At 58.9% G+C, this 27,630-nt stretch overlaps 1 protein-coding gene across 5 annotated transcripts; it reads left to right on the forward strand.

Annotated features, from left to right (window-relative positions):
- The first annotated feature begins 789 nt into the window (after positions 1-789).
- On the forward strand, positions 790-25,743 carry LOC145714965 (PI-PLC X domain-containing protein 1-like). 5 transcript variants are annotated; one of them, XM_081794532.1, is made up of 7 exons: positions 790-847; positions 5,522-5,659; positions 9,612-9,748; positions 14,215-14,343; positions 15,322-15,477; positions 18,652-18,835; positions 24,268-25,741. In XM_081794532.1, the coding sequence occupies exons 2-7, from the start codon at positions 5,542-5,544 to the stop codon at positions 24,504-24,506; spliced, it is 963 nt and encodes a 320-aa protein (XP_081650658.1). In that variant the 5' UTR covers positions 790-847; positions 5,522-5,541; the 3' UTR covers positions 24,507-25,741. The 5 variants fall into 5 exon arrangements, with proteins under 5 accessions (XP_081650658.1, XP_081650662.1, XP_081650660.1 ...); XM_081794534.1 differs by lacking the exon at positions 790-847 and adding an exon at positions 1,048-1,144; XM_081794533.1 differs by lacking the exon at positions 790-847 and adding an exon at positions 1,141-1,194.
- The last annotated feature ends 1,887 nt before the right edge of the window (positions 25,744-27,630 follow it).

Here is a 27,630-nt window from a genome sequence, read left to right on the forward strand (position 1 = left end):
CTCCTGTCCCTGTCCCCTGACCCTGACCCCGTGGTCACACTCAGGACACCCTCCTGTCCCTGTCCCCTGACCCTGACCCCGTGGTCACACTCAGGACACCCTCCTGTCCCTGTCCCCTGACCCTGACCCCGTGGTCACACTCTGGACACCCTCCTGTCCCTGTCCCCTGACCCTGACCCCGTGGTCACACTCAGGACACCCTCCTGCCCCTGTCCCCTGACCCTGACCCCGTGGTCACACTCTGGACACCCTCCTGCCCCTGTCCCCTGACCCTGACCCCGTGGTCACACTCTGGACACCCTCCTGCCCCTGTCCCCTGACCCTGACCCCGTGGTCACACTCAGGACACCCTCCTGCCCCTGTCCCCTGACCCTGACCCCGTGGTCACACTCTGGACACCCTCCTGTCCCTGTCCCCTGACCCTGACCCCGTGGTCACACTCAGGACACCCTCCTGTCCCTGTCCCCTGACCCTGACCCCGTGGTCACACTCAGGACACCCTCCTGTCCCTGACCGCTGACCGCTGACCCCGCGGGTCCCCTCGGGACACCTTCCCGTCCTCGGGGAGGGTCTGGTCCCTGCAGGTGGGGCTGCCCGGGACGTGTGGGGCACGCCCCCCTCCCGCCGCGCCCTGCTCTCCCCGCAGGGGTCCTGCTGGGACGTGGGGGCTGCAGCCTGGGGCCCGTGTGGGGTTGGGCGTGACTGTCTGGAGGCGGCCCCTCCTCCTCGCGGGGGCGGGGGTTCCCGGCGTCCAATGGCGAGGCCAGAGCATTTTAGGAAGTGCTTGACTCCGCGGCTGGGGGAGGGCGCCTCGCCGGAAAGTCCGCTGGCGAGTCTGCGGCGCGCGGTGAGTGCCTCCGGGCGGGTCGCGGGTCCCTGCGGGGACAGTGGGGACAGGTGCGGACGGGGTGGGGGGTCCCGGCCTGGGGCTCGGGCGGGGCGCGTCTTGTACTCAGGCCTCGCCGGAAAGTCCGCTGGAGAGTCTGCGGCGCGCGGTGAGCGCCTCCGGGCGGGTCGCGGGTCCCTGCGGGGACAGTGGGGACAGGTGGGGACGGGGGCGGGGGGTCCCGGCCTGGGGCCCGGGCGGGGCGCGTCCTGGGCTCAGGCCTCGCCGGAAAGTCCGCTGGAGAGTCTGCGGCGCGCGGTGAGCGCCTCCGGGCGGGTCGCGGGTCCCTGCGGGGACAGTGGGGACAGGTGGGGACAGCGGGGGTGGGGTCCCGGCCTGGGGCGGGAGAGGGGCACGGCACGTCCTCCGGACCGGACGGGAAGGGTTATCAGGAGGGGCCGCCACAGGCTCGACTCCGGGCTCCGCGGCCGCGGGAACTCGCCGTGGTCAGCGCTGACCCGCTCCGCGGTGGTGAGGGCGGCGGATGCCGGTGCGTCCTCAGACCCTGCTCTGCCGCTGGCGCAGGACTTAGCGCCCCAGGTGTCATCGCGGGTCCTTGGGGCTGGGGCAGAGCCTGCGTGCGCGCAGGCGGGTCGGGGAGCGTTGGGGGCCCGTGAACGGGACAGAATGTCACAGCGGGTTTGCCGGCGGCACGTCCGTCCTTTTATTCACCTAAGAGCTATTTCCTGAGTGTGACTGTCGCCAGCCACCACCTCCGGATGCGCCGCGGGGACACGGAGCCACCTCCCCAAAGGCTCACGAGTGGGAGGCTGCTGTGTCTCACCTGCTTTGGCCGGGAGCCTGCAAACCTGCCCTCACCCGGTTTTGTGCAATCAACCCCCTCCTTCCCAGGGCTCGCCTGAGCCCTGCCTTGATGTGATCAGAGAGGGTGGAGGCTGTCCAGCTGTCGAGGGGACCTTCCCAGGGGCTGGGCTCGGCTGAGGGGACTTGGAGTGCTGGTGCTCCCAGGAACTCTCGCAGGGGTAGGCTTGGCGGAGGAGACTGGGAGTTCTGGTGCTCCCAGGACCTTCCCCTGGGGCTGGGCTCCAGAGAGGACTCGGGGTGCTGGTGCTCCCAGGATCTCTTCCAGGGGCTGGGGTCGGTGGAGGGCACTCGGGGTGCTGGTGCTCCCAGGATCTCTTCCAGGGCCTGGGGTCGGCGGAGGGGACTTGGGATGCTGGTGCTCCCAGGACCTTCCCAGGGGCTGGGCTTTGGAGAGGACTCGGGGTGCCGGGTGCCCAGGATGTCTCCCAGGGGCTGGGGTCGGCAGAGGGGACTCGGGGTGCTAGTGCTTGCAGGACCTTCCCCAGGGGCTGGGCTCGGCAGAGGGGACTCCGGGTGCTGGGGCCCCCAGGATCTCTCCCAGGGGCTGGTGTCGGCGGAGGGGACTTGGGGTGCTGGGACGCCCAGGATCTCTTCCAGGGCCTGGGGTCGGCGGAGGGGACTCGGGATGCTGGTGCTCCCAGGACCTTCCCAGGGGCTGGGCTTTGGAGAGGACTCGGGGTGCCGGGTGCCCAGGATGTCTCCCAGGGGCTGGGGTCGGCAGAGGGGACTCGGGGTGCTAGTGCTTGCAGGACCTTCCCCAGGGGCTGGGCTCGGCAGAGGGGACTCCGGGTGCTGGGGCCCCCAGGATCTCTCCCAGGGGCTGGTGTCGGCGGAGGGGACTTGGGGTGCTGGGACGCCCAGGATCTCTCCCAGGGCCTGGCGTCGGCAGAGGGGACTTGGGGTGCTGGTGCTCGCAGGACCTTCCCCAGGGGCTGGGCTCGGCGGAGGGGACTCGGGGTGCAGGGGCACCCAGGATCTCTACCAGGGTCTGGGGTCGGTGGAGGGGACTTGGGGTGCTGATGCTCCCAGACCGTTTCCCAGGGACTGGGCTCAGCGGAGGCGACTTGGGGTGCTGGTGCTCCCAGGAACTCTCGCAGGGGTAGGCTTGGCGGAGGAGACTGGGAGTTCTGGTGCTCCCAGGACCTTCCCCTGGGGCTGGGCTCCAGAGAGGACTCGGGGTGCTGGTGCTCCCACGACCTTCCCCAGGGGCTGGGCTCGGCAGAGGGGCTCGGGGGGCTGGGGCGCCGAGGAGCTCTCCCAGGTGCGGGGGCAGAGGCATCTCTTCAGGTGGACATTTCACGTCTACATGGAAACTGCCTTCACGCAGACAAACTAGTGCCCCGTTGGGCAGTTTCTCTGGGGTCTGTTGCTCCCTCCAGCTGGTAGGAACCCTAATGCCCCAGGGGCACATTCTTGGGGGGGGGGTGTTTTGTTACCTGTCAGCTGAAACTCACAGAGTGGTTTTCCTTGGAAGCAAAATGGTGAGCCCCTGGCAGATCTCAGGGTTCACCCAAGGCCTCTTCCTGGGGCCATTGAGACGTGGGCCCTGCTGGGATGGGACTGGGGAGGGCTCAGTTGGGCGGGACAAGGCCCCCTGGGCAGCAGCTGGGAGAGGCATAGCCACAGCCCCTGCTCTGTGTGTCCTAGCTGGGGCTGACCACACTCCCAGATGAGGTCCACCGACACATATAGGGGGTCCTGAGGCTGGGGCTACACGGCCCCTGATCTGCCCACTTTCCAGACACCTGCATGGCCGGAGGGCAGGCGGTGGCCCATCTGCCCCTGGATGGCACAGTGCCTTGAGGAATGTCTCCTGTGTGCATAGGCCAGCCCCAGACCACCTGGATGTTTGCTGCCCCTCCAGGAGGGCCGGGGTCCCACACTCACTCCTGCAGGGACACTCCTGCAGGGACTGGGTGTGAGCTGGGAGAGCCCTGGGACCCACCATGAGGGAAGATGGATGGCAGGGGTGCTAGCTCTAGGACCCTCTTATGGACAGGGGTAGGGTTAGGGTTAGGGATTGGGCTTTTGTCTGCCGAGGCAGAATGAGAATCAATACTCTACTGTTGGCTGTTGGTGCACTCGACACAGTGTAGACAAGGAACAAATTTTTTTCTAAACTCTTAGATTCTTGGACCAAGACCTGCAAATTAAAATGACAAAGAGGGGGGGTGCCTGGGTGGCTCAGTCGGTTAAGCATCCGACTTCAGCTCAGGTCATGATCTCAGTCTGTGAGTTCAAGCCCCGCGTCAGGCTCTGAGCTGACAGCTCAGAGCCTGGAGCTTGCTTCAGATTCTGTGTCTCCCTCTCTCTCTGCCCCTCCCCTGCTCATGCTCTGTCTCCCTCTGTATCAAAAATAAATAAAAACTTAAAAAAATATATTTTAAAATGACAAAGAGGGGCCCCTGTGTGGCTCAGTCGATTGAGCATCAGCTTATGTCACAATTTCCTGGTTTGTGAGTTTGACCCTCGCATCAGGCTCTGCGCTGACAGTGTGAATCCTGCTTGTGATTCTCTCTCTCTCTCTCTCTCTCTCTCTCTCTCTCTCAAAATAAATTAAATAAAGTTAAAAATAAAATTAGATAGGATGACCACAGAGGGGAGCATCTGGCTGGCTCAGTCAGTGGAGCATGCCCCCTGGACCCCGGAGTCGTTGGTTCAAGCCCCATGTCGGGTGCACAGCTTACGTTATAAATAAATAAATAAGTGAGATGCCAGAAGACAGATGGACAGGGGACAGGGTTTATTCTGGATGTTTGTAGAGGCCTTCCCAGAAGAGGAGTGGACCCAGGGAGACAGTTGGACGTTAGGCCTTATCTGCCATTTCACCAAAGGTTGATGAATCTGTGTGGAATTGACAAGCCAGAGTGAACGGGCTGGGGGTCGTAGGGACCCTAAGTCCCGAGAAGGTAGCCGGCTGGGGGAGGCTAAGGGCAGGGTCAGTGTTACTCCTTGAGGCTAGCTGTGCAGACCTAGGGGGGGTGTCCTCCCCTTCCGGGTACAGGGGATGGAAGGGGACGGCTGCACAGAGGGAAATTTATGCCTGCTTGCAGGCGAGGGTTAGGGTTAGGGTTAGGGTTAGGGTTAGACGAGGAGGGAGGAGAGTTTTTCTTGTTTCTGCTTTTCTTCAGTCTCCTTCCGCTCAAAATAACCCTTAGGGTGAAGTGGCTTATTTCCAGGGAAGCCAAGTCTGACCCCCTCACTGTACATACAGAGCTTCCACGGCTGGAGACGTGCTGGGGGAAGGGGCCACGTGGGAATCTGGTCGCGGGTCACAGCTCAACCCAGGATGGGCTCCTGTCTTTGGGGCTCCTTTTCTGGGCAGGCAATGTCCTGTGCCTACCTCATCAGCTTATCCTGAGAGTAAATTACACCCCATGCGTGTTCCTCACCTGGCAGATGCTGGGAAGACAGTGGCCGTAGGTTAAGGACCAGGAGATACCCCCTCCTCTCCCCTAGCCCCAGACGTCTCCCCATTGCTTTCTAAGGGAGCGCTGGCTTCCGTGGGAACAGATCTCAGATTCCCTGCACCACAGCCCAGCACCCCAACCCAGGGAGGCAGAGGGCAGGGTGCTGACCTGGGCCCCCAAGGCACCACCACCCCCAGGATTGAAGCCCTGCACCCACAGACCTGGCCGACTGGCGTGTGAGCCCCTCTGCGCGGCAGGGGTGGTGGTGGTGGAGGGATTAGCGCAAGACTGGAGCAGGGGGCACCAGCAGGGGGTAGGATGCACGCTTCACCAGCGCCCCCCAGGAGAGTGGCTCTGGGCCCTTTGGTTTACGTCAGCAAAACTTTGTTTCCTTCCTCAGGTCGCAGCGAGTGGCCCCTGATGGGCGGACAGGTAAGCGCTTCTGGCAACTTCCAGAGCTGCGGCACAAATGCAGACTGGATGTCGGCGCTGTGCCCCCTGCTCTGGGACGTGCCTCTGCACCACCTGTCCATCCCAGGTGAGGGCTTCTGCGTCCCCCAGGGGCGCGGCCAGCCATGGGGTGGGGCCTGAGTGCACGGAAACCGCAGGAACCATGCACGCATGCATGCAATATAGGCACACGCACGCACACAACACAGACACTCATGCGTGCACACACATGCACACAGTATAGGCACACACGCATGCACACAATACAGCACACATACACATGCACACACGCACGCACACACGTATGGACACAAGACTGACACATACACATGCACACAGAAACAGGCACGCGTGTGCACACGTGCACACACACGTACACAGACACGCACGCATGCACATAATACGGACACACATGCGTGCACACACACGCAGACAGTACAGGCACATGCATGCGAGAACACGATACAGACACACGTGCACATAAGACAGACACGTGTACACATGCATGCACATAGTACAGGCACACACACGCACACAATACAGACACGCATGTGTGCACACACGCACACAATGCAGTCACACATATACACACACGTGCACACAATACAGGCACACACGCATGGATGTGATACACACACACATACACATGATACAGGCACACATACGCATGCACATGCATGTACACACAGACACACAGGCACACACACACCACATGCACACACATGCACCAAATGACCGTCTTCCCTTCTCCGTCTCCTTCATTCTGATGTGGCCCAACAGGCACGTGCACAGTCCCAGGGAGTGTGGCTGAGGGGAGATGTGATGGCATAGGGATTTGGGGTACTGCTCCCCCGCCAGTCTGTCCCTCTGTGTAGGGACCCGCTAGCCCTTCAGCTGTAAGGACCGAGCACTGCGTTCCTGCGGGGCACCTCAAGCCGCCAGCTGGCCGTGAGCCGTCCCTATCACAGGACCTGTGGGACCCTAGGTCTGGTGCGGCCAGAGCAGCTGGCTGGCAGGTCAGGCCCAGTCTAGGAGGGCTGGGAGTGCAGGGGAGGGAGAGAGGGGCTGAGGGCAGAGGGGCAGCAGGGACAGAACCCCCCCTCTGGGGACAGAACCCTCCCTTCTGAGAACAGAATCCCCCCTCTGGGGACAGAGCCCCCCCTCTGGGGACAGAGCCCCCCCCCCTCTGGGAACAGAACCCCCCCCCCTCTGGGGACAGAACCCCCCCTCCTGGGGACAGAACCCCTCTCTCCGGGACACCTGCCAGGCCTGCGCGGGCCACTACCTGGTGGCCCTGAGTCCTGCTGGGCTCCGTCTGGGCCCTTGCGGCTCCAGTGGCCCTGGAACCAGTGGCCGCCGCTCCCCACTGATGAGCATGTGGGCATTACCAGCCTTTCGTTTTTGCAAAAACGAAGGGCTGTAGTGGACCCACTCCGTGTCTCCACGTCCGTGCACGTGCGGTAGCTGGAGATCCTCCCTCAAAAATAAGCAGGTTTCTCACCTGGGTACATTTTTGTAGTTTTTCAGATTGAGCCACGTTTTCACCCTGTCCTAGTGCTTTCCTTTGGGATTTTACGAGGACTTCTCAAAAACGTTTGCAGTTTCTCTTGATGGGGCAGGACCCAGTCTGGTTATTTCCCAGATGGCTGTCTGTTGTTTGTCAGCTGGACTCCCACAGTGGCCCGAGTCCCAACACCCGAATGACTTCACAGACGAGAGAGAGTCCCTGGGGGTCAGGCTGTGTCCCCGCTGGGCCCGAGGGGTGACCACACAAACCCGATTCTAGGCACTGACCAGTGCCTACAAATTCACGTCCCGCATAGCCTCAGAACGGGGCCTTATGTGGAAATAGGGTGTTTGCCGATGTGAGTAAGTGAAGGCTCTGAGATGAGCCCATCCTGGGTCAGGGTGGCCCTGAATCCCATGGCAGGTGTCCTTGTAGGAGACAGAAGGGGAGACACAGACACAGAGGAGAAGCCACGTGAAGACAGAGGCAGAGATGAGGAGGACGGGCCCACGAGCCCAGGGACCCCTGGAGCCCCAGAAGCTGGAAGAGGCAGGAAGGACCGGAGCCTCTGGAGGGACTTTGGTCCCGCCCCCTTGGATCTCAGTGGTCCTGCCCTGCCTGGATATCAGACTTCTGGCCGCCAGAGCTGGGATACAATTAATTTTTGTTCTTTGAAGCCTCCCACTTTGTTAAGGGAGCCACAAAAAACTCATATAGCCAATACATAATAATTGCAGACAAATGCAAACGTGTAAGTTAAAAAAAATTACATTGTCTGTGACGTATATAGATTTGCCTGCAGTTTATAGTTCTATATTATAATATATATGTGAATCCATTTACATATAGGGATAATCCATTTTTATATATAAAGATATATACTATAAACGAAAAGAAGGCCCAACTGTACAATTTTTGATCTACGTTTTCACTGAGCATAATATTGTCTGCATTTTCTGTATCAGCAAATATGGAGCCACAGTATCGTCTTACTGGCTGTGTGCCCTCCGCTGACATTCGTATAGGAGTGTATGTAAGTGAGGACTGTCACTGGGCTTGGGGACCGTCCACTTCCCCATCGCAAGCTTCTCCAGGCGCATCCTGAGTCTTGGACTCTTGGCCAGGTGGTGGGAGGGGAGCCCTCCCACTGCCCTCTGCCTTCATGTCATGCCCTATGGCCACGCCCCCGTCATCGGTGTCAGGACCCCCTGGCCACACCCACTCGAGGAGAGAGGTGTCACTGCTCTCACTCCCTGGTGATCCGAATCACAGGGTTTCCAGTTTGCCCTGGGGCCAATTTCCTTGTGGGAGGCGGTTTCCGGGTGGTTCCAGGGGATCTGCAGGGAACTCTTCTGGGACGAACAGCCACCAAGGGCCCAGGGCATGCCCTTCTTCAGGCCCGTCCCCTCCCCTCCGTGCCCCGCAGAAGCAGGTGGCCTCTGGGGAGCGTGTGGGAGAGTAGCTCCCTTAGAGGTCAGATCTGGGGATCCGGGGCAGCTGTGGGCGGTAGGGGACGCCCCAGCACCACAGGGGAAAGGGCCCCTAGTCCCCAAGGCGCCGTGTCCAGGTGGCTGTGAAAGTGTCCTGGGGCCGCTGTAACAAAGGGCCACAATCTGTGTGGTTCCAAACAGCTGTGTGAACTCACAGCTCTGGGGCCAGAAATCTGCACGGGTGTGACCTTTCAGTGCCCACAGGCCCAGCTCCTTCCGGAAGCCCCAGGGGGAATCCCTTTCTCTTTTCTCTGCTGCCTCCAGCCTCTGTCTTCTCCTTTCATACGTTTGCGATTGTCTTCAGAAAGATTTCCTGGCACATTCCGACAGAGCAGGATGGCTTCGTTTTTCCAGCTAAGCCTGTAAACATCGTGGGTTCCGCTGGATGGGACACAGGGCCCAGGAATCTCTCCCGATCTCGGTGCTCACTGACTTTGTCCAGCGAGCAGAACGCCTCCGTTATAACACCTTAGATGCGCAAAACTGCGTCCGTCTTTGAAGTCAGCGCTCTGATGCGTTGATCTGTGGAATCGGCAGCACCGGGTCTCAGCGATTCTGACAGCTTCGCTTATTTATACGTATTTGTGCTTATTTATACGGACGTCCCTGTACAACATGCGAACGTTCGCACCCAGTAAACGTGCCCCTTTCTTCTTCAAGAGTTTCTGGAAAACCTTCACGGACGTCAGTGCAGACGGACATGGGGGTGTTTCTCCAGGTCAGGGGGGCACGTTGGTGGCTCTGCTGGATGAGGATCGCTTGGCACGGGAAGGTCCCCGAAACCAGGGGCGGTGTTCCCCGCGAGGAACCGCGTGGTGTCCTGTGGCATCTCCTCTGTGTCTGTGTCTCTCCTCTTGTGTCCCTTACAAGGACACCCAGGTTTAGGGCCACCCTGGTCCTGGACGACCCTGTCCCATCGGCACGGTGGGCCTGAGTTTGGAGCAGTACCCACTGCCGGGCACGGGGCGCCTGGTGGAGGGGGCTCCCGGGGCGCCCGGCGGAGGGGGCTCCCGGGTACAAAGTCCCCTCGGGTTTGCTTGCAGGGAGTCACGACACCATGACGTACTGCTTGGACAAGAAGTCGCCCATTGCACAGAGCCAGTCCCGGCTGCTGCAGCTGCTGGGCAAGGTCCTCCCCTGCATCACACGCCCCTTCGTGCTCAAGTGGTCCACCACCCAGGTGAGGGGCGCGGGGCCCTGGGGCCGGCCGATCAGTGCCATCTGCCGGGTGGGTGCCCTCCCTGGCAGGGGAAACACTATTGAAAACAGACGTCCGGCCAACCCAGCCCAGCAGCCACAAACAACGCACGTCCCCGTGTCTTTGTGAGGTGTTTTGCCGGCTGGAGGCAGGCCCGCACGGGATCCCACTTCAGAGCCCCCAGTCCTGGGGAACCTCCTCTGGGCCGTGCCGTCGTCCAGAGGCCTGTTTAGAGACGTGCATACGTTTGAAAAGGAGGAGAAAGAACCCACAATGACAGGTTTCTGCCCTGAATGCTCAGGGAGGGACAGGGCAGGCGGGGCCGGGTCCCCACGTCCTGGGAGGGGTCAGTCTCTCCTGTCTGATTGGGGTTTGCTCAAACTCCCTGCCGAGGCCTCTGTTCCTGGGGGTCCGAGGGCATTGTGAGCACTGGGGTGGGGGGGTCGTCCTGGGGTAGGGTGTACATGGAGAGGAAGGTCCGGGTGATGTGCAGTCTGAGGGTCACCTGGGGCGTCCCGGAGGGGGGTGGTGTGACCCAGAGGGTCCCGGTGGAGGGTAGGGAGAGCAGACCTAGGGTGACCCGTGGCGTCCTGGTGGGGAGTAGGGAGAGCAGACTCAGGGAGACCCAGGGCATCCTGGTGTGGGGTGGGGTGACCCAGAGGGTCCCGGTGGGGGGTGGGGAGAGCAGACCCAGAGTGACCCGGGGCATCCTGGTGGGGAGTAGGGAGAGCAGAGTCAGGGAGACCCAGGGCACCCTGGTGGGGGGTGGCGTGACCCTGAGGGTCCTGGTGGGGGGTGGGGAGAGCAGACCCAGGGTGACCTGGGGCGTCCTGGTGGGGGGTGGGGAGAGCAGACTCAGGGAGACCCAGGTCACCCTGGTGGGGGGTGGGGTGACCTGGAGGGTCCCGGTGGGGGGGGGGTGGGGAGAGCAGACCCAGGGTGACCCAGGGCGTCCTGGTGGGGGGTGGGGAGAGCAGACTCAGGGAGACCCAGGGCACCCTGGTGGGGGGTGGGGTGACCTGGAGGGTCCTGGTGGGAGGGTGGGGAGAGCAGACCCAGGGTGACCCATGGCGTCCTGGTGGGGAATGGGGAGAGCAGACCCAGGGTGACCTGGGGCGTCCTGGTGGGAGGGGGAGAGCAGACTTAGGGAGACCCAGGGCACCCTGGTGGGGAGTGGGGTGACCTGGAGGGTCCCGGTGGAGGGGTGGGGAGAGCAGACCCAGGGTGACCCGGGGCGTCCTGGTGGGGGGTGGGGAGAGCAGACTCAGGGAGACCCAGGGCACCCTGGTGGGAGGTGGGGTGACCCGGAGGGTCCCGGTGGGGGGGTGGGGAGAGCAGACCCAGAGTGACCTGGAGGTTCCCGGTGGGGGGGCGGGGAGAGCAGACCCAGGGTGACCTGGGGCGTCTCGGTGGGGGGTGGGGTGACCCGGAGGGTCCCGGTGGAGGGTAGGGAGAGCAGACCTAGGGTGACCCGTGGCGTCCTGGTGGGGAGTAGGGAGAGCAGACTCAGGGAGACCCAGGGCACCCTGGTGGGGGGTGGGGTGACCCGGAGGGTCCCGGTGGGGGGGTGGGGAGAGCAGACCCAGGGTGACCTGGAGGTTCCCGGTGGGGGGTGGGGAGAGCAGACCCAGGGTGACCCGGGGCGTCCTGCTGGGGAATGGGGAGAGCAGCCTCAGGGAGACCCAGGGCACCCTGGTGGGGGGTGGGGTGACCCGGAGGGTCCCGGTGGGGGGGTGGGGAGAGCAGACCCAGGGTGACCTGGGGCATCCCGGTGGGGGAGGGGCAGGCAGCTGGCTGTATGGCCGTCACTGCACAGTGTCAGTGAGGGAGGAGAGGCACGTGATGGTTCCAGGTTCTGGCAGCAACGCAGGACCCACCTGGGGAGCAGCCCAGCCCCCCACCGCCGCTTGTGGAGGGCTCAGGGGTCCGAATTCTCTGCTCCCTGGACGTGTGCATTGGAAACTCCGGGTTCCCGGAGGCCCCAGTCCCGGGCTCGGTGCTTTGTAATCGCTGCGCAGCAGGAATTCAAGTCACGAGGGCAGCAGGAATCCCTCTGGGGACCTGCCTGTCTGGAATGTGGAGAAACCAGATTCCCTACTTGTGTGAGGTGCTTGCACTGGCCAGCCTGAAATGTCACCACAGAGCCCTGCGGGAGGGGTCAGCGGGTTCGCTGCCGTCCCGGAGATGGGGTCCCGCGGTGCTGGGATCCCAAGATGCTGGGGTCCCACCGAGCTGGGTCCCCGCAGCGCTGGGGTCCTGGGTGGTTCTGGGTCCCCTGGTGCTGGGGGCCTGTGATGCTGGGGTCCTGAGTGGTGATGGGTCCCAGCAGTGCTGGGGTCCTGGGCGGTGCTGGGGGCACACAGTGCTGCGGGCACACAGTGCTGGGGTGCTGGGTCCCCACAGTGCCGTGTCCCATGGTTCTGGGGTCCCCAAAGTGTTGGTTTCTCAGTGCTGGGGTCTCATGGTGCTGGGTCCCCATGGTGCTGGGTCCTACGTGGTGGTGGGGTCCTGTGGTGCTAGGGTCCTGAGTGGTGATGGGTCCCAGCAGTGCTGGGGTCCTGGACGGTGCTGGGGTCCCACAGTGCTGGGGGCACGCAGTGCTGGGGTCCTGGGTGCTGGGTCCCCACAGTGCCGTGTCCCACGGTTCTGGGGTCCCCAAAGTGTTGGTTTCTCAGTGCTGGGGTCTCGTGGTGCTGGGTCCTACGTGGTGGTGGGGTCCCGTGGTGCTAGGGTCCGGAGTGGTGATTGGTCCCAGCAGTGCTGGGGTCCTGGACAGTGCTGGGTCCCCACAGGGCTGGGTCTCTCAGTGCTGGGGTCTCCTTGTGCTGGGCCCTATAGTGCTGGGGTCTCGTGGTCCTGGGTCCCATGGTGCTGGGGGCCTGTGATGCTGGGGTCCTGAGTGGTGGTGGGTCCCAGCAGTGCTGGGGTCCTGGACGGTGCTGGGGTCCCACAGTGCTGGGTCCCCACAGTGCTGGGTCTGTCAGTGCTGGGGTCTCCTTGTGCTGGGCCTTATAGCGCTGGGGTCTCGTGGTGCTGGGTCCCCGTGGTGCTGGGGTCTCATGGTGCTGGGGGCCATGAGGAGGTCTGGGTGGGGGGTATGCTGTTGTAAAGTCTGGGTGCCTCCAGGGAGTCGGTTGAGGAAATAACCAGAACCGCTGGTTCATAAGCACCGGCCACAGGAAAGCATATGGGGTGCATCCACTGCCGGGAAGGTGTGCACACCCTGAGTTTCTGCAGAACGCCCCAGGTCACACGGTGTCATCGCCAATGCACACCGTTCAGGGAAGAAGCACCGGGGAGGGCATCATGTTAAGTTTGTAGCTCACACACCGAGGGGAAGGGGCAGGAACGCCCCATCCAGCTCCAGGGAGGTTCTCGGCCGCAGCCCCCTCCTTGCGTCCCCAGGTGTAGGCAGGGATCCGCCCTGGGCGGTCAGACCGCGCGTGCGTCCTGTGACGACCTCCTCAGATCCCACGGCTTTACTAATGCTGACACCACGAGCACCTAGTTTACGTTCTGAAAAGACACCATACGCGTGGGAAGGGGTGTTTCACGGGAGAACATGTTCACTTCTCAGTCCTGTCCGTCCACGACCTCAGCCCACCTGAGGCACAAGCCTGTGCCCCGGGGAGTAGCCAGCTGGGTGCTTTCCTCTCCCCGGAGTCCGCTCCTGCAGAGAGCTTGGGGTCCCTGAGCGAGGGCCGACCTGGGCATCAAGGCCCCTCGCAGGTGGTTCTGCACGGTGGAGGGAGAGGGGGGCGCACCTGGCTGGACCTCACCCCCCCGCCCCACGCACACACAGTAGGGGACACGCAAGCCTCTAGGTAGCCTCCTGAACCCGAGTGCTGCATGTTTCCACAGGGGGGCTCACAGGAGGGACCCTGGCTCCCTGCAGGGCCGCAAGGATGTACAAATTACTTTCACGTTAACTCTCGCTTTTTCCATTGTCACGTTGTGTGGGAGGGTACGGCCTTTCCCTCCTTTACCCTCTCTGGATGGGATTCCTTCCTGCCTGCCCTCCTGCTGTTTGTGGCGTGGGGACGGTGCCCACCTCCGCTGACCCTCCTCCGCGCATCCTGACCGCCAAGGGTGCGGGTGCGGCCCTGGGGGCCTGGCTCAGGGCTGCTGAGGCCCAGAGAGCGTTCCTTCCCGGGGGAGGCGGGACCCTGCAGGGCAGCGCCGAGGGGGCGTGGACGGCAGGACAGGGCCTCCCCAGGCTCCGTCTGTGGCTCACCGTGGCCAGTGTCACCCGAAAGCATGTGCCCGAGTGCCAGGCGTGCGCGGCGTCCGGACCGCAGCCGGCACCTGGAACAGCTCTCGATTCGACCTCAGACAGCGTGGCCCAGAGGGGGGCATCTGCGGCCCGGACCGCGAGCCCTGGACGGGGGCGGCGAGCCGAGGCGGGAGCCCCACGGCCCCCAGCAGCGACGACGGAGCTCTGTCCGCAGGTGCTGGGTGTCACGGAGCAGCTGGACGCCGGGGTGCGGTACCTGGACCTGCGGGTGGCGCACATGCCGGAGGGTTCGGAGAAGAACCTGCACTTTGTGCACATGGTGTACACGACTGCGCTGGTGGAGGTGCGGGGGGGGGGGGGGGGGGGGGGGGGCGGGGGGAGGGGGGAGGTGCAGGGGGGATGGGGGCGGGGTGGGTGGTGCGGGGGAGGGGGATGGTATACACGACTGCGCTGGGGGAGGTGCGGGGGGGTGGGGGCTGGGTGGGAGGGGGAGGGGCAGGGGGATGGGGGCGGGGGGAGGGGCGGAGGGGGCGGGGGAGGTGGGGGGGCGGGGGAGGGGGATGGTGTACTCAACTGCGCTGGTGGAGGTGTGGGGGGTGCAGGGGGTCACGGGGTTGAGGAGGGGGGGCGCGGGAGAAGGGGGGAGGGGAGGAGTGCGAGGTCGCGGAGGGGGGGCGGGGCGGCTGGCGCAGGGAGGGGCTGGGGTGCTGGAGGGCTGCCGCTGGGAGGCCTGCACGCGGTGATGCGCACCCTTGTGGGGTCCAGCAGTCCGGAGGTTACGACTCTTGACCTCCTGGGTTTTGCAAACCTGGGGCCGCTTGTCTTCCTGCCTTTGTTTGGGGCCTGGGGCGTCTTGCACTGTCTCCTCCGCCACAACCTGCGTGGCTCTGAAGTCCGAATATGAGGAGTCACCGTCCCGCTCAGCCTGACTCCCCCCTGCCGTCCAGGACGCCTGGGCCCGGGTGACACCATTCCGGGGACCTCACTCCACATGCCATTTGCCGGGCTTTGCGTGTTCCCTGCACTTGCAGACTTCACACCTTTGCACACACGGTGCCCTGTGCAGTGAGGGCGCACACACATGACCACACACACACACACACACACACACACACATGCAAGCATATGCTTCTCACCGAGAATAATGGCTGGCGGCCCGGCGGTCGTTGGTGAGGCTGCATTGGCTATTTGTTGGCCCAGGACCCAGGCCCGTTTGCCCAGTGGGTTCTGTTTGCGGAAAGCCCTTGGGCCTGTGGGAGTGTCCTCAGCTTCCTGGCCCCCCTCGGGACGGTCCGACTGAGCCCCTCTCTCTCTTCTGCAGGACACCCTCACGGAGATCTCAGAGTGGCTGGAGAGCCACCCCCAGGAGGTGGTCATCCTGGCCTGCAGGGACTTCGACGGCCTGACGGACAACCTGCATGAGTACCTAGTGGCCTGTATCAACAACATCTTTGGGGACACGCTGTGTCCCCGAGGGGTAGGAAGGGCCCCTTTGGCGCAGGTGGGGGGCAGGAATACGATTCATCAACAACATCCTTGGGGACACGCTGTGTCCCCGAGGGGTAGGAAGGGCCCCTTTGGCGCAGGTGGGGGGCAGGAGTACGATTCATCAACAACATCCTTGGGGACACGCTGTGTCCCCGAGGGGTAGGAAGGGCCCCTTTGGCGCAGGTGGGGGGCAGGAGTACGATTCATCAACAACATCCTTGGGGACATGCTGTGTCCCCGAGGGGTAGGAAGGGCCCCTTTGGAGCAGGTGGGGGGCAGGAGTACGATTCATCAACAACATCCTTGGGGACACGCTGTGTCCCCGAGGGGTAGGAAGGGCTCCTTTGGCGCAGGTGGGGGGCAGGAGTACGATTCATCAACAACATCCTTGGGGACACGCTGTGTCCCCGAGGGGTAGGAAGGGCTCCTTTGGCGCAGGTGGGGGGCAGGAGTACGATTCATCAACAACATCCTTGGGGACACGAAGGCCCCCTTTGGCGCAGGTGGGGGGCAGGAGTATGATTGTAGACTCCCCTGCGTGCTTGCTTCTGCTGTGCATGATGGTGAGATAATTCCGGTGCTGGGGGTGGGGGCGCTGCTGGAGTGGTCTCTGTGATGCGCCCAAGGAGAAAGACCACTGCCCACCCCCCGCCCACAGAGTGCCCCTTGCACCACTGTGCCACGTACACAGCCTGGGAGTGCGAGGTCCAGGCGGGGACGAGGCTGGGAGTCTGAGGTCCAGGCAGGGCCGAGGCCTGTCTCCTGGGCGTGTAGACCCGTCTTCCCCCTGTGTCCTCACGTGGTCGTCCCTCTCGGCACGTCTGTGTCTTCATCCGCCCTTCTCCAGTCCTATTGGATCAGGGCTCATCCTAATGATCTGATTTTACCTTCATTATCTACTTCAAGACCCCACCTCCAAATACAGTCACGTTCTGGGGTATCGGGGTGAGGACTTCAACTTAAGAATTCAGAGGGGACACGGTCGAGCCCACAACACACCTGGTCTTTGTGATCCAGATAATTGGTGCCATTTGCTGGCGACGGCTGGAGTGACCCTCCCTGGGTCTCCGGGAAGCTGAAAAGTTAACTCCATATCCATTTGGGGTCCATTTTACATCACTCTGTTGGGCGTTTCTCCAAGTTCGTCCCATGAGCCTGGTCTGGGGCCAAAACAAGACAGTGGGGCTGCTGTGACCCAGGGCACCCAGGTGCTGGGGGCTTCTGAGGGAAGGTGGCAGGAGCAGCTGTTAGGGGACAGGCCGCCAGGCTGAGTCTCCAGAGGGAACGTCACAGAGGGGAGACGGAAGAGGGTGGGAGGTCCACGTGCAAAATCACTGGTCCTTCGAGCCCTGGTCCTTGTAGTAACACGTGCTTGACCTTCCTGACACACCTGGCTATTTGACGGGCGGGGCCTCTGGGGGGACAGCGTGAGCTCAGGGTGCTGTTGGTAACACTTCTGTCTGGGTCACAGACATTCCAGAGGCCAAGGAGCAGTTGTAGATACTGCCTGCCCCCCCCCCCCATGTCCCTACTACAGGCACCCAAATGATGCCACATCCCTGCGTCTCTCAGACACCCTGATAACCGACCACCGTTGCTCCCAGACACCCCGATCCTCCACCATCAGTCTGTTTCACTCTCCAATCCTCCACCATCAGTCTCTCACACTCCCCCATCGTCCACCATCAGTCTCTCACCCCCATCCTCCACCATCAGTCTGTTTCACTCCCCGATCCTCCACCATCAGTCTCTCACACTCCCCCATCCTCCACCATCAGTCTCTCACCCCCATCTTCCACCATCAGTCTTTCTCACCCTCTCTCCACCATCAATCTCTCTCAGACACCCTCATCCTCCACCATCAGTCTCTCACCCCCATCCTCCACCATCAGTCTGTTTCACTCCCCGATCCTCCACCATCAGTCTCTCACACTCCCCCATCCTCCACCATCAGTCTCTCACGCCCATCTTCCACCATCAGTCTTTCTCACCCTCTCTCCACCATCAATCTCTCTCAGACACCCTCATCCTCCACCATCAGTCTCTCACCCCCATCCTCCACCATCAGTCTGTTTCACTCCCCGATCCTCCACCATCAGTCTCTCACACTCCCCCATCCTCCACCATCAGTCTCTCACCCCCATCTTCCACCGTCAGTCTTTCTCACCCTCTCTCCACCATCAATCTCTCTCAGACACCCTCATCCTCCACCATCAGTCTCTCACCCCCATCCTCCACCATCAGTCTCTCACCCCCATCTTCCACCGTCAGTCTTTCTCACCCTCTCTCCACCATCAGTCTCTCTCAGACACCCTCATCCTCCACCATCAGTCTCTCACCCCCATCCTCCACCATCAGTCTCTTACCCCCATCTTCCACCGTCAGTCTTTCTCACCCTCTCTCCACCATCAGTCTCTCTCAGACACCCTCATCCTCCACCATCAGTCTCTCACCCCCATCCTCCACCATCAGTCTCTTACCCCCATCTTCCACCGTCAGTCTTTCTCACCCTCTCTCCACCATCAATCTCTCTCAGACACCCTCATCCTCCACCATCAGTCTCTCACCCCCATCCTCCACCATCAGTCTCTCACCCCCATCTTCCACCGTCAGTCTTTCTCACCCTCTCTCCACCATCAATCTCTCTCAGACACCCTCATCCTCCACCATCAGTCTCTCACCCCCATCCTCCACCATCAGTCTCTTACCCCCATCTTCCACCGTCAGTCTTTCTCACCCTCTCTCCACCATCAGTCTCTCTCAGACACCCTCATCCTCCACCATCAGTCTCTCACCCCCATCCTCCACCATCAGTCTGTTTCACTCCCCGATCCTCCACCATCAGTCTCTCACACTCCCCCATCCTCCACCATCAGTCTCTCACCCCCATCTTCCACCGTCAGTCTTTCTCACCCTCTCTCCACCATCAATCTCTCTCAGACACCCTCATCCTCCACCATCAGTCTCTCACCCCCATCCTCCACCATCAGTCTCTCACCCCCATCTTCCACCGTCAGTCTTTCTCACCCTCTCTCCACCATCAGTCTCTCTCAGACACCCTCATCTTCCACCATCAGTCTCTCACCCCCATCCTCCACCATCAGTCTCTCACACTCCCCGACCAGTCTCTCTCAGGTGCCCGCTACTCCTCCTTCCTCTCCAGGAGGTGCCGACATTGAACCAGCTGTGGACACGCGGCCAGCAGGTCATTCTGTCCTACGAGGAGGCGAGTGTCGTGAGCCGGCACAGGGAGCTGTGGCCTGGGATCCCCTACTGGTGGGGGGACCAGGTGAAACCCCAGGAGCTCATCCACTACCTGGAGCACATGAAGAGGTGTGGCCGCCCAGGTGAGCAGTGTGGGTCGGTCACACATGGCACCTGCAGGGCTCACACACACGTCATCACTCACAGGTTTGCTTTCGGCTCTTAGGGAAGAACTTTAGAAGTCATGTAGCGTGTGTGTGCGCGCGCGTAACATATATGGACACGTGTGTGGCTGTGTGCGCACGTGTCTGTACGTGGGTACGTGTACATGTGTGCACGGATGCTCAGAGGTACAGATAAGTCCATACACACGACGCGGTTTGAAGTGTTGGGGCTCTGAGCCGACGGCCAAGAAAGAACGGATTGTTGCGCTGTCTTGGGTGCAAACAGGTGCTTTTATTACCGCGGGGGGACAGGACTGTGGGCGGAACGGGGTTGTGAGGGGTGACTGATACTTGGGAGGTGGGGGAGGTGAAGGGAAGGAAGTTCCAGAAGGACTTTCATATGCTAACGAGGACTCGGGAGGCTGGAGGCCTGGCTATTGTCGAGCTAAGGTCATTTGCCCTCTAGCAACGCATGAACTTTAAGAGGGTAGGGAGTTGCTGGAGAGATGTTTCACTCTGAGGCTGTCAAGAGTTCGCCCATGGCCGCAGGTTATAAGGACATTTAATCCGCATTTCTGCCTTTGTTTCCCACATCTTTCCCCCCTGAACAATGTTGACACTTAGATCTTTGGGTTGTTTTTTTTTTTAAACGTTTATTTTTGAGACCGAGAGAGACAGAGCATGAATGGGGGAGGGTCAGAGGGAGGGAGACACAGAATCCGAAACAGGCTCCAGGCTCTGAGCTGTCGGCACAGCACAGAGCCCGACGCGGGGCTCGAACTCACCGACTGAGGGGATTCTCAGTCTCTCTCCCTGTGCCCCCCCCCCCCAACTCTCTCTCTCAATCTAGACGTAAAAATAGAAACAAACAAACAAAACCAAAAAACTAAAAAAAAAAAAAACATTAGTATTTACAAAGACGTGTTGTTCAAACATAATTTTTCCCTGCAATTACCCTCATTTGGAGAAGTAGCCAAGTCAAGACTCATCTGTTTGTAAACCGAATCCAGTGCTAATAAACTTGGCCTAATTATTTACATCACCTCAGCAGGAATAGTGATAAGCCATACAGATTTTTCAAAATTTGCTTTGCGAATTTCGTAAGCAATCTCTCAACTGAACCAAGCATAGCTTCTCCAGGCCAGAAGCCAAGGCAAGTACTTCCGTCAGACCTGCCTGCTGTACCTGTAGAATGGGGCCAACTCCTGGTCACGAGGTCCCCAAATATCCTGAGGTTCCTGCACCTGCCAGGAAGTGACCTGTACTCGCCTGGTGAGGCTGCTGGGAGCTCTGGGAGCAGGTACCCGGCCAACGTTTCCAAGGGGCTCGATGGCTCCGTGTTTCGTAAAGTCAACCTTAGTTCCTTAGAGCTGTCTGGTCCTACGTGAGTTTACACAGGTCACTCGCAAATAGGACATTCCGGTCAAAGCCTTCGTAAAATAACCAGTGGTCCCAATGGCGTCCTGGGACAAGAACGGGTTCTTATCGAACTTATGTAAATGATTCTCATTGCCAGGAAAGAAAGAAGACTCACTGAGGGTTTGTGAATTTCAGAGGGTTCAGGGAGAGAGAAAAGTTAGAAGCTTTAGTCTGTTCACAAATTAAAACTTTATCATATTCCTGTAACTCATAGATCTCTCAGGAGAAAGTTTCCTTAATCTGGAAGAGCAAACGTTTTTGGTTAGTTCTGGGAATTTTTACCAATTTCAGTTTTAGGATTTTACCCATGTCAAAAACCTGTATTTGTCAAAAGCCTTTTTACGAATTCCCTTGCAGATGAAACCCATTGTCACAAGAGAATAACGATAAATGAGGAAAGACTCGGAAAGGGACACGGTTAAAGATCTGATGAGAGATTACAACGTAGCTGGCAGGGAAATTCGGCTATTTCTGTGACACTGAACACATCAGTAATCAGAATATCAAGCAATGGCCTCATAACAAAACATTAAAACTTTAGGAATTTCAGGGCACCTGGGTGGCTAAGTCATTTCGGTCGGATGAGTGGGATGAGTGTCGACTCTTGATTTCGACCCTCCCCTGCTCAAGCTCGCTGGTGCAAAAAGCAAATAAACTTAAAAAAAAAAAAAAAAAAAACCACTTTAGGAATTGCATAGTCTCCAGAATAGTTCTAGCATTTGCCCTAAGACCTATTCTTTATTTAATGATGCTTCCTGAGTCACCTAAGGTACCAAAGAAGCAAATCTAATTGGTCAGAAAGACTTTATTTACAATTTAAATCTTGGGGAAGTTTGTTTAAAAAGCCTTAAAGAAGTTACAAAGCACACGCCTTAATAGGATTACCTACCATCACAAAGTTATTTATTTAACCAAGGAGGCAATAAAAGATTGCAAAGGCAAGTGTGTAGGGTTATGCAGTTATTAGCAAAACTTAGCTCTTTTAACATTGAGATTTAAGTAATCAAAGACCTGATAAACAGAAAATGTAGAAACTGGCTTTCTTAGCAGGTAACAGAAAAAAAAAAAAACAAACCTTTGTTTACATGTTCTTATCAAAAGCAGGCTAACAATCCAAAAAAAGTCCTTTTTTATAACAGAGAAATCAGAATTTCAAACTTATACCAGTGTACTTTTAAAATCCCCTCATTATGGGGCGCCTGGGTGGCTCAGTTGGTTGAGAATCCCGCTCTTGGTTTCAACTCACGTCATGATCTCACAGTTTGTGAGTTTGAGCCCCACATCGGGCTCTGTGCTGACAGTGTGGGGCGTCTCTCTCTCTCTCAAAATATTTTTTTTAACGTTTATTTATTTTTGAGACAGAGAGACACAGCATGAACGGGGGAGGGGCAGAGACAGAGGGAGACACAGAATCGGAAGCAGGCTCCAGGCTCCGAGCCATCAGCCCAGAGCCCGACGCGGGGCTCGAACCCACGGACCATGAGATCATGACCTGAGCTGAAGTCGGACGCTCAACCGACTGAGCCACCCAGGCGCCCCATCAAAATAAATACACATAAGAAAAATCCATGGATTTCAACTTTAGTCCTGACCACACACAAAATTCCTTTCCAAAGATTTCCCTTCTTAAACCCTCTACACCTTTTTTTTCATCCAGTGTTGTTTCCCTTATTTCCATCAGGGTTAATTACATTTAGCAGCATTTTCAAAAATGTTTATTTATTTTTGAGAAGGACTGTGAGTGGGGGAGGGACAGAGAGAGAGGAAGACAGAGGATGTGAAGCCGGCTCCAGGCTCTGTGCTGAGAGCCGTGAACCCGATGTGGGGCTTGAACCCACGAACCGCGCGATCATGACCTGAGCCGAAGCCAGACGCTTAACCGACTGAGCCCCCCGGGCGCCCCATTTAGCAGAATTTTTCGTGTTAGAAACCTCAGTCTCCAGTGGAAATTAACTGGTAACCAATTGCAAACTGTTCAGCCAGAAGTCTCTAGATGGCAGATTTATGAATCTAAAATTTAAAGCACAAATTAAATGAAAACATTTAAGCACAAAGCATGTTTTCCAGCAGATTTAAATGCCCTGAGTTTCTCTGCAATAAGAAGCCAAAAAACCACAAACCTACGTTCAGTAATCAATCCATGCTTCAGGGCCACGTCCTATTAGGGAAAGGTCTGGATGTCCAACAGTCCAATTTGTCATCGCAGCAAAGCTTTAAAAGTCTCGGGTCACCACAGACTTTGCAAGCTATGTAAACAACACCCGTGAAAACGGAGACAGAAATCAAGCATCCTTTTAGGTCGTCTTTTTGCTGACCAGTTGCGACAGAGATAACACGACCTGACCTCACCTTTAGTGAGCCCGAATAGAATAGCAGCGTGGTATTTAAGGCTCATGAGTCTAAAGACAGGTGCATCTTAAGTACACGGACAAATTTAAATTCGTTTAAATACCGAATTATATTCCGTTTGTGTCCATTTGAAAGTCAATCAGCTTGTTCCCCACTGTCGAGCAGGGATCTCTGAAGTGGGCGCTGTGAGTCCGGGGCTGGTGTTTGCTCCTTGCGGGAGGGGAGGGGGAGCCCGGGCTCCGAGGTGGGCCAGGAACTGGACCACCCATGGTGGTGCAGAATAAGGAGCAGAGGCAAAAGAGGAGAGACGCCCCAGAAGGCAGGGAAAGAGGTTCCCGATGGACTCTAAGCCTCGTAGGCTCGGACAGATGAGCAGACCCCGTGGGGTTTTCCACCACAGTGGACGCGTGCTGTTTTCACAGCTGCTTGGGAACATTCCAGAAAGTCCCCGTCCCGAGGCAGACTAACCACAGCTGGCTCCGATGATCGCGGCCGTTATCCCGGGAAATGACTTCGGGAGAAGCCCCTGCGTCTATTTGACGAGGAACAGACAGGGTCAGCGTCCCCTTTGCTAGGACGGCCTGGGTGCCACCGGGAGGACGCCTGTCTACACAATTATCGCAAGGGAGTTTGCTGGCCTGGGCCAGACACATGCGCTCCACAAGCATCCACACGCACTCACACGCTCTGCGTGCACCCCGCGAGGTCTACACGCACCCACACGCCCTTCACACACACCCACATGCGTTGCACACGCACCCACACGCGCTCTACACGCACCCACGCGCCCTCTACACACACACAGGCTCCACCCACACACTCCGAGCATGCCTCCTGCTCGCACCGTCACGCCTCTGTGTGCTCACAACCCTGTTTCAGAAGCCATGTTGTAACCCGAGCGACGGACATAAGGCCCGGCCCCAAGGCCACCCGAGAAGCAGGTTGGGACGTGGTAGCTCGCGCTCTCGTGTTTCTCCGGTTGACAAGCGTGCGCTCTGAGGGTTAGAAGGAAAACCGTCGGCGGAGACACCGAACGTCTGACCGTGGCCGCCTGCCAAGCCGCCTGTGGTGGGGGTGGGGGCTCCCACACCTTTGTCCAGGGGTTCCCACCCACACAGGGGCTGAGCCCCTCCCAGAGATTCTGCGATGTGTCTGAGGGTTCTGGGCCCCCCCCCCCCCGAAATCTACTGGCTGACACGCGGTGTGTGAGTGTCCATTTGCCGCTGTGACAAATAGTGGTTATTGTGTCCAGCACACGGGTGGGACGTGCACGTCGCTGGGGACACTATTCCGTCCAGCACGTGGGACATCTCTGGGGACATTCGTGTGTCCGCCGCTCAGGGTCAAGGGGTGGACGTCTGTGGGGACATGAGTGTGCCCGTCATGTGGGGGGTCGGGGCATGGTCATCTCTGGGGACGTTATTCCGTCCACCACACGGGAATCAAGACATGCACGTCCCTGCGGACGTTATCTGTCCCCATGCTGGGTGGCAGGAGTCTGGCACTGATGTGGACACGTGTGTCCCTGCCGTCGGAACCCTAATCTGCACGCGGCTCTGAGAGTCTGTGCTCAGAAGCGTGTGGACACGAGGGTGGGGGAACCTGACTGCCGTGGCACCAGCTTCCTCTCCTTCCTGTTCCAGGCGGGCTGTTCGTGGCTGGCATCAACCTCACAGAGAACCTGACGTACATCCTGGCGCACCCGTCCGAGTCCTTGGAGAAGATGACGCTCCCCAACCTGCCGTACCTGCGCGCGTGGGTGCGTGAGCAGTGCCCTGGGCCGGGCGTGCGGTGCACCAACATCATCGCGGGGGACTTCATCGGGACGGACACGTTTGTCAGCGACGTCATCAGGCTCAACGACAAGCTGCTGCGATGCTGACACGGAGCACGGGCACAGGTGGGGGGGGGGGACGCGGGGCAGGGTCCACCTTCCCCCATCCACGGAGCGCCCCCGCAGGTGACACCCAGCCTCGCGGCTCCTGGAGGTGGCAGTGGAAAGCACACGCTGGTGATCAGCAGAGACGTGTGCTCGAATCCTCAGAGGAAGAAGGACCCGGAACCTGGGATCTGCTTCTTCAGGTTTAGCTGCGGCCGTGGCTGCCGTGGGCGGGTGCCGTGGCTGCCGAGGGGCATCCCCTCGCCTGGGGCTGTGGCAGCAGCAGGATGACCTATGACACTTTCCCAGAGCTGCATAAAGCCCGAAAGTACCGTGTCTGTGGGGTAGGACTGGGCATGTCCGATCCACGAAGAAAACCACTAAAACGGGGAAGAGATACTGTTGTTTCCGATGAAACCACCGCACATTTGCTTGTCCCCAGGCCATGGTTCCTGGGGCTGCTTCTATTCTGGCTTTTCCGACAGGGATGGAAGGAGCAGAGGACCCTTGAAGGAGGTGTTTGGCACTCACTCCCTCACTTTCCAGACGCCTCTCTGGCGCTCTCTTCGAGCCAGTGTGGGTCTGCACACGTGACGGGCAGCTGGGTGCCCACCCTGGGCGCTGCCGTGGCATCCCGGGGCCCTCCAGGAGGCCACCTTCAGGCGTCCCCGGAAATTAGGCCAAGTGGTGCTGGGGTTTCCCCTCTCTGACACACGTGCCACTCCTCTCCCAGGACCACGTTGGGCAGTGGTCAGTTTTCCAACATCCTTGTTCTGTGGTTTCTTAGGGTCTGTCTGTCCGTCTGTCTGTCTCTATTTGCCCGAGATGCAAACTCTATTTTGTTCTTTTCTCTGTTCGTGGCGCTCTGGCGTCTGGGGGCCTTGCGGCTCCCCCCCTCAGGGCTAGCGGATTCCTAATCAGAGACGGCAACGACGGGCTCGGGAGCACACGCTGTATGCGAGCAAAGCAACGCCATCATCCAGCCCGCGCTCGCCAAGCCCACATGCCTGGGCTTCGAGCCGACCCCTGAGCCGACACGGGCACGCGCTGGAGATACTGTGGGTTTCGGTCCAGCGAAACTGCAATAAAGTGCGTCAGACGAATTGTTTGGTTTCCCGGGACATACAAAAGTTGTGTGTTGATGAAGTAGTCTATTAGCCAGGCACCGATCGCGTGGTGTCCAGAAAACCAGTGCTCGTGCCTTAACTGAAACATACCGTATCCCTCAAAAAAAAAAAAAAAAAATGCTAACCATCCCCTGAGCTGTCAGTGAGTCCCCGCCACCACCGGGCAGAGATCACCTTAACCGACACGGTCATAACGAAAACGTGGGAAACACGGCGAGAAAGACCAATCTGGGGCACAGACACAGGAAGTGAGGGGATGTGGTTGGAAAAGTGGGGCCGGCAGCCTGGCAGGGCACTTTAGGTTTGTGCAACATGCGGTGTCTAGGAAGAACCACGGGGGGCGGGGGGAGGGCGCCGGTGTCCCGCTGTCACGTCTGCCTTTCCCATGCATGGCCTCATGCAAATTTCTGCCCCAAACGGGTTTTCCTTGCGGCCCAGGGGCAGCACACCCCACCCTCTGGGGCACCGTGCTTAGTAAATTCTCCTGGCGGCTGGCCGCCTCCAGGAGTGAAAACCCCCCCGAGGGCGTGCATGAGGCCGTGCTCCCCGTGAGGGGCAGGACAGCATTGCTCCGCTTCCCCGGTACCCGGGGATCCAGCCGCGTGGACGCAACGTCACAAGTCCCGCGTTGCGCACACGACCTTGACGGTGCTGGCCCTTTCAGCTTCTCAGCCCAACGGTGAACCCCGATGCTGGGTGGGTGTTCCTCTCCCCAAGAAGGGCTCCCTGGGGTTCCTGTGTGTCTCGTGTTCTGGAGCATTCTGCCTCCGATGGAGGAGGACATTAGGCTTTCTCAGGGTAGTCTTGAAGACGACGCTTTCCTCCGTGTTGGAGTGTGGTCCCTTCAGGTGCAAGGGGTCATTTTCCAGAACATCCGCTTATGTTTTCGGTATGCGGATGCCATCATTCCAGGCGTGGCCCGAGGCCCAGGAACTGGAAGCTCGAAGCCCGCAGGGGACGGCGCCCGACATGATGCTGCGTCCTTGGAACACCCCGTGGCCATAGTTCCTGGCCACGTCCGGCCCACGAGTACCTTCCGTTTGTGTCCGGAACGCTCCTCGCGACTGTTCAATCCCACGAAATCCGCCTCGTTCATGGATTTCTGTTTCTCTCATTCAGGTGACGGACACATCTGGGCAACACGGTGTGGAGGGCCCGGTGTTGAAGGAGCAGGTTCCCCGGGTCACGGGGAGGTTTCTTCACCTGCCTCGCTGGGCCGCACTTTATTGTTGCTTTATAACTTAAAATCCTGGGTCAAACCTTTCAGTTTTCTGGTATTTTAAGTCTCTTCATGTGGACATGAAGCAAGGGTTCTGTACTTTATTCATTTTTTTAACGTTTATTTATTTTTGAGACAGAGAGAGACAGAGCATGAGCGGGGGAGGGTCAGAGAGAGAGGGAGACACAGAATCTGAAACAGGCTCCAGGCTCCGAGCTGTCTGCACAGAGCCCGACGTGGGGCTCGAACCCACGAACCGTGAGATCATGACCCCAGCTGAAGTCAGCTGCTTAACCGACTGAGCCACCCAGGCGTCCCTATTTAATTTTAATTTAATTTAATGTAACTTCATTTAATTTTATTTTACTTCATTTTGTTATTTTTTATTTATTTTGTTCTACAGTCTTTTAAAAAATTTGTTTCTTTACACTTATTTATTTTTGAGACAGAGAGAGACAGAGCGTGAGCCGGGGAGAGGCAGAGAGAGAGGGAGACACAGAATCCGAAGCAGGCTCCAGGCTCTGAGCTGTCTGCACAGAGCCCGACGTGGGGCTCGAACCCACAAATCATGAGATCATGACCCCAGCCAAAGTCAGCTGCTTAACCAACTGAGCCACCCAGGCGTCCCTATTTAATTTTCATTTAATTTAATGTAACTTCATTTAATTTTATTTTACTTCATTTTGTTATTTTTTTATTTTATTTATTTTGTTCTACAGTCTTTAAAAAATTTTTTTTCTTTACATTTATTTTTGAGAGAGAGAGAGAGAGAGAGAGTGTG

Source organism: Panthera onca, chromosome Y, assembly GCF_046562875.1.
Source record: "Panthera onca isolate mPanOnc1 chromosome Y, mPanOnc1 haplotype 2, whole genome shotgun sequence".
Lineage (NCBI taxonomy): Eukaryota > Metazoa > Chordata > Mammalia > Carnivora > Felidae > Panthera > Panthera onca.

Excerpts from the sequence above, each read along its gene's own strand:
- LOC145714965 (XM_081794532.1), top strand. The coding sequence starts at position 5,542 with ATGGGCGGACAGGTAAGCGCTTCTGGCAACTTCCAGAGCTGCGGCACA. Across the intron at positions 5,660-9,611 it reads GCACCACCTGTCCATCCCAG|GGAGTCACGACACCATGACG; the intron begins GTGAGGGCTTCT and ends GTTTGCTTGCAG. Across the intron at positions 18,836-24,267 it reads GAAGAGGTGTGGCCGCCCAG|GCGGGCTGTTCGTGGCTGGC; the intron begins GTGAGCAGTGTG and ends TTCCTGTTCCAG.